This window comes from Volvox carteri (assembly GCF_000143455.1).
Source record: "Volvox carteri f. nagariensis unplaced genomic scaffold VOLCAscaffold_74, whole genome shotgun sequence".
In the NCBI taxonomy this organism is placed as follows: domain Eukaryota; kingdom Viridiplantae; phylum Chlorophyta; class Chlorophyceae; order Chlamydomonadales; family Volvocaceae; genus Volvox; species Volvox carteri.
In genome coordinates this window covers 357,666-377,036 of record NW_003307617.1, presented here as the reverse complement: position 1 = coordinate 377,036, position 19,371 = coordinate 357,666, and the positions used below count along the sequence as shown (strand labels likewise).

The 19,371-nt window shown below is 56.0% G+C and overlaps 2 protein-coding genes across 2 annotated transcripts; both read left to right on the top strand.

Annotated features, from left to right (window-relative positions):
- Positions 1–5,953: 5,953 nt before the first annotated feature.
- Positions 5,954–9,430, top strand: VOLCADRAFT_98614 (uncharacterized protein; the record flags this gene model as incomplete). Its single annotated transcript, XM_002957498.1, has 5 exons — positions 5,954–6,747; positions 7,102–7,256; positions 8,170–8,219; positions 9,020–9,045; positions 9,178–9,430. The coding sequence occupies 5 exons, from the start codon at positions 5,954–5,956 to the stop codon at positions 9,428–9,430; spliced, it is 1,278 nt and encodes a 425-aa protein (XP_002957544.1).
- Positions 9,431–10,023: 593 nt separating this feature from the next.
- VOLCADRAFT_98613 (uncharacterized protein) lies at positions 10,024–11,202 on the top strand (the record flags this gene model as incomplete). The annotated part of the gene is made up of 1 exon (XM_002957497.1): positions 10,024–11,202. One exon carries the CDS (start codon positions 10,024–10,026, stop codon positions 11,200–11,202), a length of 1,179 nt encoding a protein of 392 aa, XP_002957543.1.
- Between the last annotated feature and the right edge of the window lie 8,169 nt (positions 11,203–19,371).

Here is a 19,371-nt window from a genome sequence, read left to right as displayed (position 1 = left end):
GGACATACATAACGTATTTCGTGCTATGCGAACAGCAGAGAGGAGGGAGGAGGGAGGGAGCCGCAGAAGAGAAGCGCATAGCCACGGGCGCCTGGGGGGGGACGGCGGCGTGAACTGGCTTGGGCAGGGACATGGACGGGGGTCTATGGGAGGCGTAGGCGGCATGCATGGGCGGCTGATTGTGTTCAACAGCTTCGACGTGGGTGGGTGTGGGAGGAGGTAGTGGTGGTATCATCCTCGCTGCGATTTCCCCGCACGACTTTTATATCCTTATCGCCGTCCGGTGTTTGGAGCCCCTCACCTTCGCGCCTGATAACCCCGGAACGGGGTCGGGGAGGAGGCATGTGTCTGGACACGCTGCACAACGCAGCGCATCACAGCAATATAGCATTTGGTGCTGCCAAACGCTTTTAGCGCGGTGCAGCGAGGCTGTCCGCAGTGAGCGGTCCCGACTTGTCCGTTACTTCTCGTATTATATATCGTATCGTATGGTATCGCCATGGCGGGGCTCTATTTACTGTTGTTGAGGGTTGCGGATGTCCCTGCGAAGTTTCTTATTTAACCGCTGGATAGCCAGGACAGATGGGTTGCGAACGAACTTGCATGATATATTCGGGCACATGGCGTTTGTGGGGTTGCCGGCTTGGTTGCTTTGAGCTTGCGGGGGAGGAAAGAGATTGCTGCCAGCATTTGTTTTTCATATATATGTATAGAGGTTTGGGGCGCCACTTTTTTACCTAGAGCGCGGAGGCGTTGCCCGCACTCACTTTTGCCTCTTCGTCTGTCTGTACGTTTTCCTTTCCCTTTGTCCGTTTGTTATAATCTTTAAAGGAAGCTCTTGCTGGGCTGGACAGCCGCTGTATGTATGTGTAAATAGCTGTATAGGCGATTCATGAACGAAAAAGTGTTGTGGTGGGGAAAGTGCGGGCCTTCGGCAATGGTGGGCTGTCGCTGGCTGCTAGGAGGAGGAAGCATGGGCAGAGGAGCATGTTAGGAGGAGGAGGAGGAGGATTCAGGAGCGCCGTTGCCATATCGCGTCTTGAGTTCTAATTCCTCCGTTGCTGTACATAAGCCCGTTGTACATACTTGAAGAGGGGGTCGCAGCTTTTGCTGTGATTGTGTCATTGCTCTGCTGCATATGTTGCCTGTTGTTGCCATCCGCCATCTTACAATTGTACATGTTGTCTATTAGCTCTCCACGGTGCGGAGGTTGGTGGTGTTGCAGTTATAGCGCGGATAGAAGCACACGGGGGTTTGTATTTCATGACATTGCGCTCCGTTGACTCCTTTCCTTTGTCATTGGCTTTACGCTTCGGCTTGGTGCACTTTTGACGGTATGTACTGGCGGTAGGATGAACTAAGAAATGATGCTCGGTGCGCAAAGTTTTCTGATATGTAGGTTTGGTTTGTTATCATATAGGTCCTGTATGAGATTTGGGCGGGTTGGGAAATGGCTGGGCGGATTATTGGGGCGAGGTGGTGTAGCCGCCGAGGATTGCGACACCAGCGAGGGGCAGTCCCCAGATCTAAGGACCCCGCCCGCTGTGCCTACCCGCCCGCCATAGCTGCGGCTATGGATAAATGCTCCTAGGGCGGCCTTGCGTGTGGCTGTATGTGCTGCCGTGCCGTGATGAACACAACCGGTTGCGAACTACGCAACGTTCCCGAAACGTAAATCCCTATAAAAAGATATTTGTACGCGCTGTGTGTCTCTATGAGTAGGAGTTTGTTAGGAGGGAGAACGGCCCCCGCGTTAGTAACGTGTGTGTGACGGTCTTGAGAGTTCGTTTGTTAATTTGTTAGTTTTTCGTTGCTCCGTAGTTGCCTCGACATGTTGGAACTTCACGGAGCATGTGATAACTGCAGCTAGGGCGTTGGTTGGTGGTCTGTATATATTGCGGTAAGCGCAGGGTGGCGTGCATAGGGATAACGGTATAATGGATTACCTGCATGGGTAATCCATTATTCGGCGCCGGAAGAGGAAATGGACGCCGGAAGACGGGCAACGGCACTGTATACGCAGTACGTACCCGCGCATGCTTCTGTGACGGGACGCCTGCAAAAGTGCAACAGTTGCGATTGCGGTTGAATTTGGGGTTGTGGTTGGCTTAGGCGCGTTTGGCGGCGGCGCATACATGCAGTAGTAGTAGTAGTAGTGGCTCCTGGTAGTAGTAGTAGTAGTAGTAGTAGTAGTAGTAGTAGTAGTAGTAGTAGTAAGTAGCAATATGTATTTTTCAGCGGCAGTTAACTTCCGCTGAAAAATAAGAATGCGGCACAAGCGCGAAGGGTTGGTTTGCCCGTGTGGTGGGTCCAACCCTGGCTGTGACTGTCGGATCTTGTCGTAGCTATATATGTGCTGTTGCGTCGGCATCTTCGTTGCTTCACCTCTTTTGTCGTCATCCCCCGTGGATTATAACACCGCAGACACACGTACCTAACATACAGACAGAGGAAACACAACGCACAAAGATTCGCTACGTGTTTTGGGGTAAGCGATGTTGATATTTTTTTAACATCGACCATAGTTTCCGTCGTCCAGGGACGACCTTTTCCCGCTTCCTCCATCCCCTGCTCCACCCTCTGAAGCAACCTAACATCCAGCTGTCTTTGGTTTTCCTGAGTTTGCTCGGTACTTAGAACACACGCACTCTCCGCATCGGCGTCTGGAAAAAAAATATTTACCACATCTACTCCATGCACATCACGTCTACTTGTTGTTTGCCCGCTGGCTTGCGCTGCGCAGCTCAGTTTTGCTTGAACGCGAAGGACCGTCGTTCTGCTCTCCGTACATTCTGGGCAAGCGGGAGAATAGGAATTCTACGTGTTGTCCTGATTGGTTTGGTCCAGATAAGATCGAACCATACGTGTTATGATAATGATTGTGTTGTGGATAAATTCGGAGACGTATGAGCCTGAACAAATGGAAAGGGAAAGCCGCCGAAGGGCGGTTAGTACCGACCCGACCTTCCGGATTTGGGTCCAAGGGTTGGATTTTTAGCGGCTTAAACGGCCATCCAAATGTCTAGTATGTTGTGTTGTGTGAAAGTAGAGTGGAGGAGATTTGAGTGGGCTTTCAGTTGTGTGTTGGGTCTATGTGGTTGCAGGTGTCCTTTGTGCGCGCGGGGTGCTGCACAACCAACCACTGGCCTGGTAGCCGCCGATACCGCGTTGTAAGGTGTGATAGGTTCTTGAGGTTGTAGCTGTGCATGGTCGCCGCCACGGGCGGTGGCGGCAGCGCCGCCAAAGCTAATGGAGTTCGCGGTGGTTATGGTGATGTTTGTGATGGTGATGGTGGTGGTGGTGATGGTGCTGCGACCTCAATAATCAACACTCACCTGCCAACCCAGGCATCCTCCACTCACCCCGCCTACGTGACGTATGATGTTTTATCTTTAATGCGCCAATCGTGTCGGGTGGGCCTTGTGTAAAGCTGTCCCAGCCACCTTCTTAAGTTTACCCCATTGTCACCGGTGGGTAGCTAATATTATTTTTGGCAATGGTCACCGAATAGGTGCGTCCGGTGCTCGTGCCTCCATGTGTGGATGTCCTTGATCTTCCCATCATCAAAGACAGCCTTTGGCGCTGCTGCTTCCCATTGTAAATGTATTTTTGATCGCTGATCGCTGAGTGTGTGTGTGTCCGCGTGTGAGTGTCCGGTGTTGCTTTTTTGCGCGTTATTATTTGACGGAACGAGGCCTCCTTTGTTTTTTTGGTTGGGCTGTTACGCAAATTGCGGTGACTATTGCGGTGGCTAAGGCAGCTGACGAGCTATTCACCTACACGCGGTCCGCTTGGTTTACCGACTAGCAGCTACAACCTGCGTTTGTCTCTTGGGCGTGCTCTTGCGTGCTTTGGTTCTTCCATTTTTACGGTTTTAGCTCTGATTTGGGTCTATGGCGGTTTGCTGGGCACCGGAATCCTTAGCGAGTCCTTTGCCGGTTCGGGTTCGTAATCCGTGTGTGTTTTGATTATCTGAGCCGTGTGTGAGTGTGTATGTGTGTGTGCGTGTATATGTGTATGTATGTGTGTGTGTATTTTTCTCTGTTACATATCGATCCGGGCCTGATGCTGGCCAGGGGCACCTAACCCGGTACCCCAACGGGAACCGTTACCGCCGAAGCACTCTCCTCCTAAAGCGGGAGGAGAGGGGCGTGTGGCCCCGCAGTCCCCTCCAGCTCGACCGAGGGCGTGCGACCCATCCTGTGTCTCTACGACTCTACCTCATGTAATCGATGATGAAAGAGCGCACGGTGGCTACGAAGGCCCTCTCACAACCAACCTCAGCGCGCGTGTGGCACAGTTCTGCCCAGGCAGCCCGCACCATTTGCAGGTGCGGCTGCCCACCCTGGGTGAGTCCTGACACCAACCGGACGCCTCTTCCCGCGAGGGGCAACCTTGTCGGTGCCTCGAGCCCCAAAACAGAACCCTACAAACGTGGCTACCCTCGCTACGGCCCTGAGAAAACTAATCGGCACACCCAGGCCGTGTGTATGTGTGTGTGTGGGGGGGGGGGGCATGCGTGTGTATGTGCGGCGCTTACGTAGTGTGTGAGCGCCGTTCAGCTGTGCTTGCCGTGGAATCGGCCACTGTGAGTTGGAAATTTCTTTTAAGATTTACAAAAGCTAAGCACGCTTATTGGTTGGTTTCTTGGACATGAGGGAATTTTCCATGCATTATCAATCCCGTGCTGTAAAAGCTACTTGTGTAAGGTGTCACCTAGAATTGCCCTCTTGGATCTGGCTGTATCAGCTGTGATAATCCGTGCAGTTCTGCCCCAGCGGAAAGCTGCATTGTACAAGGCCATGGGCAACGTGCTTATTAAACATAAGTGGATCTTCTTGTTGTAGCCATCGTCGTAAAGCATACCGCTCCCCACGCCTGAACCAGGCTCAGTGTACGAAGGAAACAAGCGTCAAGCGTTATCATTAATGGATACTTGCAACTTATGCAGGGACCCGTGGAACTTCCCCTGTTGAAAGCTTTCAGACATCGCTACTTTTGAAATGTAACGGTAACCGCAACAACGGTGAGCAAACAAGCTATGCAACAAAAAATGGCATCAAACATATAATCACAAGTCATTTGCGGACATTTGAAGATTCTATTTCATAATGGAAAGGCAGCCTTTCCATTATAGCCGCTTGCAAGTGGCTAGCGAGGAAGTGGGCACGTTGCAGCGTTCAATGTCCGTTTATTTTAATTGTCTTTAGTATAACACCATAGATAGAGAAATGACGCAAATAATATTTTGCGCTAATTCGGGCCTTGTTTCCTCCGGTGCAACGAAACCTTGACTTCAGTGTCGGGGAAAGGCATGCAGGCTACGCAACATGCGCTTAAATGGCGATGGTTGTCCCCCAAAGGACTTCAAGCCGCTGTAGTTGCTGCGACACCAGCTTTTACAAGAGCTGGCGCGGCCCTTCCATTGGCGACTGGAAATCCCGCTTGCCACGCTGCCTGTCGTGTCAGAGTTGCCGGCCCCTCTGATGGGTATGTGGTATCATTTCCTTGCCTTGGGGGCAGATCCTGTACGCACTGCCGCGTGGGCACCGACGGTTCGGCCAACTGTACCGGTAATTGCAAGGCGGGCTCTTTCTTAGGCATTCCACGTCGGAGAGCTGTTTCGGTCAGACGGAACGCCGTTACAAGCTTGGCAGCCTCGGTTGTCAAATTGCCGGCCTCAACTACCAATGACAAGCTTGCGGCTTCAGCTAGCAGAAGCACAAAATCCGAAAAAGCCGCGCTGGCTAGTAATCTTGCGATACAGAGCGTCCAAAGTCATGGCCGTTCCCGCCGTTATCAAAGCTTGGTCAACAAGGACCAAAATACTGCATACCTTCCCGCCACCACACCAAGGAGTCGAGTCAGTTCAAATTTTGTTAACGGATCTGATCTCACAGCTCCACTGCATCACCATGACTGTTTTCATCATCAACCACATCGGCGTCAAACCATGTCGACCCTGGTCCGAGTGGCCCATCTCCGTCAACCGGTGCCTTCGCCGGAGGCTGTTCGCCGCGTCACCGCCGCTGCTACAGCAACAGCCACAGTGGCAACTGCCAGTGGGCCCGCTGCAACCGGTGACAATAACAGCTATACCACCGTCGCGCAGCTTCCAACACGACACATCGTCGCAGCTGTGGATCCAGATCTCAGCGGTGCCCTCGCGATGATATACTGGGATGAAGAGGAACGGCCGCCACCGCCTCCTCCAGGGGCGGCGGCGCCAGCGCCGGCGCGGCCGTCTTCCAAGCTGCCAGCCAAGCATCCTGGCAGCGGTGCAGCGGTGGCGGAGTACGGCACCTCGGTGGCAGCAGCGGCGGCGCCGCCGCCGCAGCAGCCTGCCTGGCACTTCGGCAACGCCGGCTGGCTAATGGTAATGCCGACGGCAGCCGACGGCTCAGGAGACGTGGGTGGCGCAAGTAGCGCCGCCGCAAGCCAGCGAGGGGTTTTGGCAGGCCGTACAGCCGCCGATGGTGCTGCTACCGCTCCCTCAGATGCTCAGGACGAAGGGGATGAGCATGGCGGCGGATCGGATTCCGAAGGCGGCGATGGGCACTGCTGTGACGGCGGCAGCAGCGGCGGCGGTGTAAGCGCCGCTGCGGCGGCGGGTGATGGGCTATGGCTCCCTGCGCCGCCACCGCCACCGGATGACCTTTCCCTCTGGACGGTGCGCGTGTGGGACATGCCTGTCAGCGCCGCAGAGCGCCGGAAACCAACCGCCACGGGTGGGGTCTCCAAGCGAAGGTATCGTACCGCGTTCCCGAGCACGGCAATACACGGGGCTTATTACTTATTAATCATTCTATGTATTTACTTATTATATCTACATTTATTTATATTATTAATTATTTACATCTATTATGTATTAATAATATTTTTTATTTATTAGTCCATCATTACATGGCGCTGAAGCGAACAAGAAAATGTGTGTGCGAGGGGTTCCGCCCATCTTTACCGCATCCAATACCACCTTCGAAGTCGTGTTGTGTTTTAGCAGTCACTTGCATCTTGTTCTTCCGATGCCCCATGCGCCTTGACCTTCTTGAACACGCCACTTCCACAAAACCGCCACTTCTAAGACCACCACCTCCACAACAGGCTGCTGCATGTGGCGGGGGCGAGGGCGGTGCTGGCGAGTGCGTTGGCGAGCGCGCTGCCGCCGCCGGAGGAGCGCCGCCGCGTGGCGCTGTACGGCTATGTGGAGGTGCCGCCCATCCTGCCGGGAGATGGAATCATATCCGCATACACCAGCCGTGAGAAGGGCGTGACGTGTGTTCGGGGAAGCGCACCTCCCTTCATTTCCCCACTCTCCCCCGACATCCAAATGACCCCCCCGGCACACACAAACACATGTTTGTATGGTGCAGCCGTACTGTTCCCAGGTGCCCGCCACCCTCCCCGCTACCGGTGCCTTAATTTTGACATACCTCCGTGCTTTGAGCCCTCCACCTTCCCCCCTCGTCCTCCTAGGATAGTCGGGTCGGTCGGGACAGTCGCGCTTTTTTTGGGGGGTTTGGGAGGAGCACTTGCATATCGACAGCTTTTCATTACCAGCAAATCAGCTAGTTCTCCAGGTCAGCAGCAAACTTTCTTCCAGCTTTACGACAGCAGCGCTTTACTACTTCTCCGCCGCCTCTACACCTACTTAAGGCTTGGCATTACTGCTTTCTCTGCTTTTTTAGTCCTGGCGGCTTAAGTAGGTAGTTGTTCCGACATCAGCTTCACTACGTCATCCCGAGGTCGCCGTCTTCACGGACGCCTTTCGGTCAGTTCTACGCCTGGTACACTCTTGCCCTGGCAGCAGCTTCACTCGTTTGTGGTTCGTCTTTTCCCCCTCCTCCTCACCCTCCTCCTCCTCACCTTCCTCATCCTCATCCTCCTCACCTTCCTCCTTACCCACCTCCTCCTACCTCCTCACCCCCCCTCCCCTCCACCTCCCTCCTCACCACTCCTCATCGTCACCCTCCGTCTGTAGCTGATTTCTTTGCATGTTGCACCACCACAGTATTCCCCCCGGACCCCCTCCTCTGTGTGGCACCCTGCAGGCGCACACACACACCGCCGCATCCACTTGTCCCCCGGCTCCCTCTGCCCCATTGCCCCCGGGACCCCCTGACCCCCCCCTGCCACCCACTTCACCCCGCTCTCCCGCCCGCCCCGACACAGTTTGGAGCACGGGCGCCTGGCTGGGACTGCTGACCGGCATGGGCTTCGCGGTGGGGGATGGGTGGTGGGATGGCGGGAAGGGACGGGGGAGAGCAGAGGGATTCAACCTCTAAGGGCTGAACAAGCATTAGCAGTAGCAATAGCGCGAATAATGGCAGTAGTAACGGCAGTAGCAGCAGCAAGAGCAGTAGCGGTAGCAATTTTATCATGTACTGCGTCAGGATCCTGCGGGTCAGAGCGCATGGGGAGCATTCCCACGTTAAGAACTCCCGCTGCGCTGGCTAGGCCTGGGCGTCCTCATCGCCCTTCCCAAACCCTCGCGACCGCCATGCTGTGCTTCCCTTCTCTCCTTAACACTAGCTGGCGTTCTTCCTGATCCTACCTCACTGCCCGCCTGCCGTACATCTGCTACCTACTGCCCGTCCACCTTCCGGCTAATGCGGTGGTGTGCTTGGTGGTGGCGGGTTTCGGGTTTCTGGTTGGGCTTCGGTCCGAGTACGGCAGGTGGGCTCAACGCCTGTGCGGCGGTGGAAGCAAGATCTGGGTTTGTACGGCGCACGCAGCAAGGACGCCGGTCTGGCTCTAGCTAGAGTGCTGTTCCCGGGGCAGGCACGCATCCTCAAGTAGGTGGTTTGGTGCTGTGTGCGATTGTGTATGTACGTCTGTACATCTGTACGTATGTATGGGTGTGTGAGAAGCGGATATCACTTGCGTCAACACTGTATATACTGTATGTGTTCCTCTCCGGGTGAGGGGTTCTGCTCGGGGGTATCGTGCCGGACCCAAAACACACCGGGTGTCCTGTACTGGTTGGGGTTTCGGATCCCCCCCTCCCTCCCCCCTTCGGGAGGTCGCGGTCTTCACGGACGCCTTTCGGTCAGTTCTACGTTTGGTACACTCTTGCCCTGGCAGCAGCTTCACTCGTGTGTGGTTCGTCTTTCCCTCCCTCCCCCCTTTTCTCCTTCGAGGGATTTTTATTGTCGGGCTTTATTGCCGGCCCCGCAACAGGCACAAGAAGAATCACGGCCGTGCGGACGCGCTCCTCATGGCCGCCTGGGCTCTGGGCGCCTCCCTGCCGCCTCGTCTGGCGGGCACTTTGCGCCGAAACCACATGACTGTGGACGAGCTGCTGGCGGAGCAGCCGGCGGCGGCGCTGATGTGGGGCCCGCCGCGGCCGCCGACGCCGACGGACGCGTACGGCAACCTGCTGACGCCGGAACGCGACATGATGGACGAGGTATGGTACGGTATTGGGGGATGAGCTGTAGGGGCTAGGAGGGGGCCTGGGGGTGTGTGGCGCGTCGAGGAGGGTAAGAAAGGGGCTTCATCCCGAAAATGTGGGATTGGGGAGCACGTGATGGGGGGGGGCGGTGGTGGTGGCTTTACAGGTATGAGGTCTAATTTCTCCAGCTGCTCCACTTCCCCCCGTGCGCGCAAGACCTCACGCATTCGCAGTTCCAACAGCCCCCACAGCAGCAGCAGTAGCAGTAGCAGCAGTAGCAGTAACAAGCCGTGTACTATCCTGCCCGCGGCGAGGAGGAGGGCAGGAAGGAGGTTCGAGTGGGGCAAGGGCCGTCCAGTTCTCTAAGCCACCACCAGTACCTATTGCTGTTGCTGGGGACTGAGTTGCTGCTGGAGCGGACCGGGCTGATCGGGCTGCGGAAGGGACGGAGCTGTAGATGGATACACGGAAGGCTGTTCGGAAGGCTTCTATATAGAATGTTAGGGATGGAAACTCACGCTTCTGATCTACGGTTTGATCCTGCCCTGATTGCGGAGATCTGTTTGATAGGTTTGTTATGAGGAAATGGTTGGTGGTTGCAGATCGAGGCGGCAGAAACCAAAGTCGCCCGAATGGACGAGTCTCGCGCCGCCGCCGCCGCCGCCGCCGCCGGATCAGTCGGTGGGAGGAGGAAGGCTTCCCGGCGCGCCTCAGCCGCGACTGCTGCCATTAAGGATGATGCTGCTGCTGGTGGTGGTGGTGATGATCGTGGTGATGCTTTTGCTGTCGGTGCCAATGGCAGCAGCGGAAACGCCACAGCCAGCGTAACTGCCCGCCGCCGCGGGGGAAGGAAGGCTGCTGCGGCCGTGGCGGAGGCGGATGTGCTACTGCGGCTACAGCCAGAGGAGGAGCCGCCGCTACTCCGTCCGTTGTCCGTTGGAGACGGAGGCGCTGGAGGTGGCGAGGCCCGCCCATGCGGCACGGTCGGGTATGGGGCCGAAGGAGGCAAAGTGGCGAGTACCGGCACGAAGAGACGGGGCAGGCGGCAGGCAGGTAAAGCGCTCGAAGGAATTGATATGTTGGAAGCACCGGAAGCGGTGGAGGCAGAGGCTGGCGGTGCTCAATCTCAGGATATCGCAGCTTCAGTGCAGGTTGTGGGGAAGAAGCGCCGCTCAGGCTCCGGGAATAAGTCGTCGCAAAGCGGCAAAAACATGGCTGGGGCCGCGGGAGAGGCGGCGGTAGAGCCGGAGACTGTGGCGGCAGAGGCCGCGGAAGCGACGACGGAACCGGTGGAGGCAGCGCAGGCGGAAGATCCTGGATCCCCGCGGCGGCAGCGGCGGCGGCGGCGCGCAGTGGCGGCGGGTACGGAGGTTGCCGCGGCGGAGCTGACGGAAGAAACTCAGGCGACGGCGGCGGCAGGTACGTCAAGGCGACGGCGGAAGACTGCCGCGGGTACGGAAACCGAAGCGGCGACGGCGCCGAGTGTTGCGGCGGCGGAGGCCGCGGAGGCGGTACCTGCTGAGTGTCGAGCCAGGTCTCCGCGACGGCGGCGGAGTGCTTCAGCGGGGGCGGCAGCGGGGGCGGAGAGCTCACCACTGAATGACGAAGGGGAGGTCGCGGCCCTGCAGGCACCCACGGCGATGGCGGGGGTTACGAAGACGCGCCGGCGGGGGGCCGCCGCTGCCGCCTTGGAAACGCGGGCAGAGGTGGCGTCAGCGGCGCTGGAGGCGAAGAAGGTTTGTGGCGGCGAAGTCCAGGGCGCTCGGAAGTCGGAGAAAGAGCCGCAGCCGCGGCGGCGACGGCGGGGGTGATGTTAAGGAATAGCGGCGCAGCGAAGGTGGCAAAGGCAGATGCGGAGGAGGAATGAAGAAGAGGAGGAGGGGGAGGAGGAGGAGAGGGAACCGACGTGATGTGAAATGTCTCGCAGGGTGTCCGTGAGTGAGTGAAGGAGTGAGGGAGGAGGAAGCGCGGTCTTTGGTTATGGAGGTAATGTGTGTTGGGGCCGTGACGGGCGTGGGCGATGTGGGGATTGTGGGGAAGGGTCCTTGGCCGTGCGTGAAGGCAGTGGCAACGGCAATGGCAATGGCTGGGGGAGGAGCTGAGCGGCGGTAGCCGGGTGGGTGGATGTGCTTGTGTGTATTCGTGGCGTGTGCACCGCACTGGATGTGGTCGTCATTAAGTGACGGCCTGGGAAACGCAGATGTTAATTCTAATGTTAGCATCTATTATATATATACAATTATAATAAATAATAGGGTTTGCTATACAAATATAGGAAAAACAATGATGCTTGGCGATGTGATGTGATGTGATGGGCTCTTGGTAAAGAGGTACGACTTAGGTAAACTCGATGTGACACTGTCGCGGTGCGTTGGGGGGGGAGGCGAGCTGTGAGGGGCTGTGAGGGGGACCTGTTCCTGTGTGCGTTTCTGCTTCTTGAGTGGATTGAGTGGACCAGGTAGCTGTGTTCCCCACACCGCTCTCATGGAGGTGCTGTAAGGGCCCCAGCCCCCCAGCCCCTCTCTCTTGCCCTGGCAGCAGCTTCAATCGTGTGTGGTTCGTCTTCCCCCCCCCCCCCGGGGGGAGCAGCGTTTTCGACCGCTGCATATTACGTTACTAACTGCAGCAGCGATCCCCACTGAAAGCATCGTACCGCAGAGCCGTGTGTACTTTGTACGGCGGATGTAAGTTGATGTGCGGCGATGCGCATCCTGTCCTGTGCTTTCGTCTCGAGGCTTTCAGTTTTCGTGAGCTCGTTTGTAATGTGTTTGATTGTTTGGTGGGTTTGTTGAAGTGGTGTTGTATTGTAGTACAACTTTGTGCAGCTGTTGTACAAGCGTATACTTTGCCGTGGGGCACATGCGCGCGGTCGCTCCTATAGCCGCATTTTACAATTAGCTAGCCTAGTACGACATACTCGATAAGATGCAATGAATTAGCTATACGCGTATAATGGGTAGCAACTGCTGGTGGGGTGATATCGCAGCCGTGGATGATAGGTTTTTTGATTTTGCGTGTACGGCAGCAGCAAGGCGGCGATTGCCGCGGTGCGCTTGCGGGCCCTACGGCGGCGGCGGCGGTGACGGCAGCCATAGGCAGGTCCTAGCGCCGCTGCTAGGGCGCGATTAGCGGCAAAGAGCGTATGCTTACATGTGCGATGCTACAGTGTGCGTGTGGCGCTGTGACGGTATCTGTGGATGTGTGGATGAGAGGGCAGGGAGCCCACTGCTCCATTTGCTAATCTCACTAGGGTCGGCCTTTTGAATATCTTTTAAGTTCAGATATACCATCAGGTAATCGATGTCGGGCTTTTTGAATTTAAATCGCCGTGTGTGATGCGAAGGTAGATTTGGCGTTGGATGGGCCGGGCCGTTAAATGTTTGGGTTTTAGGGTTTTGAGGCGAAAAGGAAATGCCGGATGGAAAGCAGTCCAGTCCACCAGATGCACCGGCGCCATACTACATGTACTCAAGGGAAACGGATTTACGCGGTGGACACACGTGGAAACCTTCTTTGCGCAATAGGATAGAGATCGGGCTTCATATCGCAAAACAACAAATTAAAGCCGCGCTTCCTCCTCGTTGCAAGAACGAGGCCGCGGCATTATGAACTGAAAGAAGGAGAAGGCGACAGTCTGCGTCCAACAACGCATTGCGCAATCTCGGCGTCAGCCCCACCGCCCGCTGGCGTCAACCAAAAGCCTCCGAAGAGGGGCGCGCGATTAATCCAAAGCCAAGCTAACTGACTTACCCCACTGATGCCGATCAGCACCAGTTAGAGCAGCCCCATTCCAAATCCTCCAACAAAATTCCTGCAACATTATAAACAAGCAAATAATCAGGCAGGCAAACAGACGAAATAGAGCAAAACTCACGCCTCTGCTTTCCTCCATTTCTGTTCCCCCAAGTTTTCTCAATTCTCAATGACAGGCATGTTCCAGCAAACCATCAGTCAGCCACGGAGTCCTAAGCCCGCCCTTCCGGGCGCTGCAGCAGCCCCTGCCGCCGCTGCAGCCGCCGCCGCAGCGGCCGCATTTCCACGCCCCGCAACCCGCACCCAGCTCACTAATCATTACGTGCACCAAACGTCCCAAGACCGTTCACGAGCTGGCCGCGGCCGCGCCGTGCGCCCTGGACCTGCTGTATGGGCCTGTGGTGACGGCGGCGGTGACAGCGGCGGCAAAGGGTTGCTCCGTTGGGCCGGCGGCGGCGGCGGCGGCGGCGGCGGCGGCCAGGTCCTGAGAGTCGGAAGAGTCTCAGCGACGGCGGCGACAGCTGCCGGTACGGCTGCCGCCAGTAGCGGCAACGGCAACATCGTACACATTCCAGCGGACGCGCGCATTCTTCTGATCGGCATCACCGGCGTCACCGGCAGGTCCGCTAACCCTTATATTTTTTTATTACGTGCGAGAGCTCTCGTCCTTGGCATATAGTACGGCTTTGTGACGCACGGACGAGGACGACGGCGTGGATAGGGTGACGAGTGGCTCTATACGTCTATCTCTGCATTCCTTGGTTTGTCGGTCTGTGAGTCTGTCTATCTACCTTTCTCTGTGATGAAGGTTGTCTCTGTGCGTTCAACCCTTTGCGGGGCTGTGGGGCCTCTGAACGCGTATTTGCAACCACCTTCCTGTCGCGTTACCCTAAGTGGCCCAACAGTAACTCCCTTCGCTTTCCGCCTACTGTACGTTGACTTCTTTGTGTGTGTGTATGTGTTTATGTATGCGTGACCTTCGGACTGTTACTGCTACTGTTACCAACATGCAACCGACGCCAGGAGCGCATTGCAGGTGTGTTTGTATGTTTGTGTGTTTGTATGTTTGTGTGTGCGGGTCTTAGAACATGAACGAGCTTCACAGAAACGGAACGTCAACGTAGTTAAGGGGCACGTGGTCCAGGATGGCTGCCCAGGTTGGGCCATTGACCCGTGGGTCGGCACCTCCCACAACACCTCCACTCGGTTTCTCCAAAAGGACCCGCGAGGGCCCGTTGGGCGGTGTACGGCGTTAAACCGTATGAACCAGGCCCAGCGTGGACAAACCCCCCTCTTAGCAAACTGTTGGAAAGTGGCCGACACTCTCCATGTATGATGTCTAGTGAATGGCGGCAGTGGTAATAGGACCCGGGGGTGTCCAGCGCTTTGCTGTGTCTAACACAAACCTCTAAATGACCGAAATTTCCTTATATATAATTTAAGTTAGACCCAGAAAACCACCGGCATTCATTTGCCGCACGTGGCGTGCAGGGCTTCCTGACGGTTGCCGGACCCGGTCGCACCGCGCACACGCTGGTGGCCATGAGCCGCAACCCCGGGGGCCCAGCGGCGAAGTCCTTGCCGTCGGAAGTCCAGGTAGGGGTGCGGGCAACAGTAGGGGCTTATCAGCGTGCCAGCGTGCGTCCTGTTTTCGGTCTCTCTGTGCACCCTTTGCTAGCATCACCACAATCACCACCACCGTCACCGTCACCATCACCACCATCACCACCATCACCACCATCACCACCATCACCACCATCACCACCATCACCACCATCACCACCATCACCACCATCACCACCATCACCACCACCATCACCACCATCACCGCCATCACCGCATGTGTGCTACAGGTCCAAGCAGGATGCAGTTGGCTTTAACCACCCGCGAACCCACCCGCGACCAAAAACATTTGACTGTACGGCAACAGGTGGTTGCGGGAGATTTGGACGATCCGGGCTCGTTGGGGTCCGCTCTGCGGGGCGTCACCGCCATCTACTGCCACGCGCTGTCGAAGTAAGTGTACCTTTGCCCGTACATGTGCCGTTTACATATACACTTCACAACACCACCATACGGCTTCCTGTAAAGCCGCGATAAACTGATAGTCAAATCGCATTAACATATTCTCGACTGGTCTCCCGCCCTCCAGGGACGCCGCCACAGCGGACCCCACTGAGCTGGTTCGGGCACGCACCCTGGCGGCGGCAGCCAAAGCCGCGGGTGGGTGGGTGGTCGCTTGGGGGTTGAATATGGGTTTGTTTGTGTTTTTTGTTTGTGTATATGTATGTATGTCCGCATGTATGCATTATGTTGTACGTCTCTGTTTATATGTGTGATGAGATTGTTTGTTCGTTTGTGTTTTATGTTAGTGGCTTAGACCATTTGTGTTCACCTTTTGCATCTGCACATCTGCACTGGTGCGGACCGATGGATGAAGGTCCTCCTCCGCCTTCTTTCTCAACTTTCACCGTCAGTCCCACACATCCCCACGCATGCTCGCCCCCACATCGCACACTCGTGACTGCACCGCACACTCGTGACTGCACCGCATACTGACTCGGTGACTCCGCAGGCGTGCGGCTGATCATCTATAACAGCAGCGGTGGCCGGGGCTGTGGGTACGGCATTACTCAGATGGAGCAGAAGCACCTGATTGAGGACATCTTGGCTGGGGGAGTCCCCACGGTGGCGCTGAGGGTGCGTGTCTGTCTGTGTGCCTGTCTGTGTGTCTGTCCATCTGGTGTGTGTGTACATGTATATGTATGTATGTATGTTGTTACAGGGTGGTTAAGCTTCACCAGCGGCCCCTTTCCCGAGGCAGTTCCCTGCTCTCCGCTGCGAGAGGGACACCCCTAATCCGTTCACCCCATCCGACTTCAGAATGTATTCGTTGGGTTCAGCAACTCACCACCAGCATCCAACCAAATATAGCGGATCAACCGCGCCTCAACTTAGTTCCTGGTTAGCTCGCAAGTTGATGCTATGAGGTCCTACATCGTCCACTAGACGGGGGGCCACCTCCCACTTCAACTCTCCTCAAGCACCCGAGAAATCGGCAGGCGGATTTGAACCCGGACACTCCGGGAGCAGAAGTCAGGCCTTAACCTCTGCCAGCCGCCTGGCGGTACAGGGGGGGGGTAGCGTGGAGGGGTGGGTTTGGAAGTCACAGGGTGCCGCCCTCGGGGACCCTAAGGGGTTGGGCTGGGGGGCTGCCAGGATCGCTTACTGCTACTACACTACTACTACGAGACACAGCTACTGCTGTTGATGCCTTGGGATCGGACTCGACACGACAACTGCTACTGCTACTGCTGTTGCTGTTGCTACTGCTGCAACCACTACAGGCCAGCATCTTTATGGAGGAGTTGTGGAAGCGCTACACCCGTCCCGAAATCCTGAGGGGCACGTTCTCCTGGGGCACTCCCTCCAGCAGGTGTGTGTGTCTGCGTGTGCGGTGTTTGGGGGCTGGCTTTGAGAGTGAAGGGGGAAATGAAGAAAGGAAGTAATGCTGAGTAAGGAATGCTGCTTGGGAGCAGTCTCCGTGTGTGTTTTAGTGAGTCACTGAGTCAGGAATGGGGGAATGCCTCTGGGGGTTTGTCCGCTGAGCATCTTTAAAATGTGTCTGTGTGTTACATCACCTTCCGGAGTTGATGGGTTACCCTCCAAAGGTGTAACCTAGAGGCCTGGATCAGATCAGGCACTACTGGTAACGCACACATTGATGTCCCCGGGAGATCCCGGGATCGAGACCGGCAAAGAACAAGCAATTCTCTCGATGGTGGAAGGCAATAGTGACCCCGACTGACGGACGGTGGTGTCGTGGGTCTAAGTAAACCTGCGAGCTGACCGGGAATGAAGATGAGCCGCTCGTGATCCGGAAGATTCTGGTGGATGCTGGTGATGGGTGCGGAACTTGAGCGATCCACTGAGAAGTCGGCTAGGGTGATTAGATAAGGGTGCCCCTAAATACCGGGGAAGGCAGGGTCTGCCAGGCAGCGGCCGTAGGGTGAAGATATGAACCCCCTGCCCCACACATACATACATACCTGAGGACCCTTTTGAGGCCCGTCGAGGGCTTTCTGACTAAGGCAAATATCAAAAGAACTGTATGTATGTACGTATGTATGCTGAAGGGAACGGTTTAAGCAGAACATACACACACGCACCTCGTTTTTTGTACGAACAGATCCCTACCTCCCTACTTGGGTCCCCTCTAACCTCCTCCCTTCACAAGTCCCGCAGCGTACTGCTTACCCTGATTATTTTACGCTTAAAACCCTAAAACCCTCTCTTCATCTCTCACCTCCCTCCCCCTCCCCCTCCGGCTCTTAGGCCTATACAGCTGGTGGCGGCGCGCGACATGGGTCTGGTTGCCGGTAGCATTCTGGCGGGGATTGGAGGGGGCAGTAGCGGCTGTAGCGCCACTGCTGCTGCTACTGCTGGGGAGGGAGTCCCGGCAGGTGCTCCGGGCAGCGAGGTGTTGGTGCCGTTTGTCGGTGCTGGCGCTCCCGGGAGCCTGCGGGGAGGCGGCGGCGGCGGCGGCAGCAGGAGGACCACCGGACAACAACAACAACAACAGCAACAGCAACCGGGGCACCTGCCGGGACAACCGCAGCAGTTGCAGCAGCAGGAGGAGGGGGAGGAGGAGGAAGGGGGAGCCCTGCGCCTGCGCGCCATCGAGCTATCCGGGGAAGAGCTCAGTCCAGAGCAACTATGCCGCGTGTTTTCGCGGGTGAGTGCGAATAATGAATGCGATAAATGAATGAATGGAGGGCCCGAGAAAGGCCTCGAGTTTTGAGCGACGAGCAAGAAGAGCGTTGATGGCCTTGATAGCTACTAAGGACGGCTGCGTGTATGTACGTACGTATGTATGTATTGAGATCCCTGTGAGATGACTGTATGGAGCACTGCAAAGCGATGCCAGGCAATGCTCCCGCCCGGTGCCCTGCCATTGCCATTGCCGCTGTGTGCGCACGAAGCAGGTGCAAGGCCGTCCTGTGCGCCACAACCGGATCCCCGCCTGGCCCTTCTGGTTCCTAGCCCGCGACGTTTTCCGCATCTCCCGGTGAGCGCGAGTTGCTGCTAGGGGCTGTCACCGTCACTGTTACTGCCACTGATATGTGGGAAAGTGACCGACACCTGTATATCAGTGAATGGTGATAGCAGGTGTAGGACCCGGGGGGGGGGTCCTGGGCGCCTTGCAGATATGTAATGACTTCCCGAAATAAGGTCAATATACAGGTTATATATAATATAGACTAAAAGTAGCCGCAGCAGCACGTTGAAGAATATGCAATTGCGATTTTTTTTCTATGGATTAAAAGAAATCTTCCAAACTAAAGTTTTTACACTAAGCTAAGTTTATTGATCCCTTTTTGTATTTTACCAACTTTCGCTTATGGTTCCGCATCGTATAACCCGTTTCCAAATTCTGCGACCGACAAATTCAACTTCATAATAAGATTATATATATGTCATATATGTCATACAAATGCCACGAATGCCCCGGGATCCCCCGAGAGGAGGAAAAGGTCCGTTAAGAACCTCTTGATGGGCAAACCCGGGGGAATCCGGGGGAGGTCACACATGCATACATACATACATACATGCATACATGCATCCCACGCAACCGCCTGGCTTCCCGCCCGCCCGGCCCCCTTTCCTTCTACTTCTTTCCCCCGGCAGCTTCCTCACGGAGCGAGGCTACGACGCTGATGTGGCGGCCTGCCGGGCGCAGGTAGGAGATGGTCCGATCACCGCGTCATCAATTTACAACATCAGACTTAAATCAATTATATCAAGGAGACAACATTTTCGGGAATAAAATCGTGTAATTTAATTTTATTTATATATAAAATAAAAGGGGATGAACAAAGGGGAACCCCTAAAATGCAACGGGACACTGAGCGGACTGCGCGGACAACGCCACGTTGTTACTTACCTTTTGAGATGATCCCCTTTATATATATAGTGGCAGATGCAATACGGTCCAGTCGTGCACGTAACGGGGACACTGTCGTATATGTCGTATATTCGCCCACGAGGGGTCGTTAAATGAGTCGTACAACCCCCCAACAAACCCCGTCGCGGCACCCTACCAGTACCTCGGGGCAGGTACTCAGGACTCGAGAGTCTCATGAGCAATCTGGCGCACATGCGCCACAACTCGCCCTCCTCCGTCTTCTTTTACTTATGGATGACACCAGCTGTGTGTGTGTGTTATA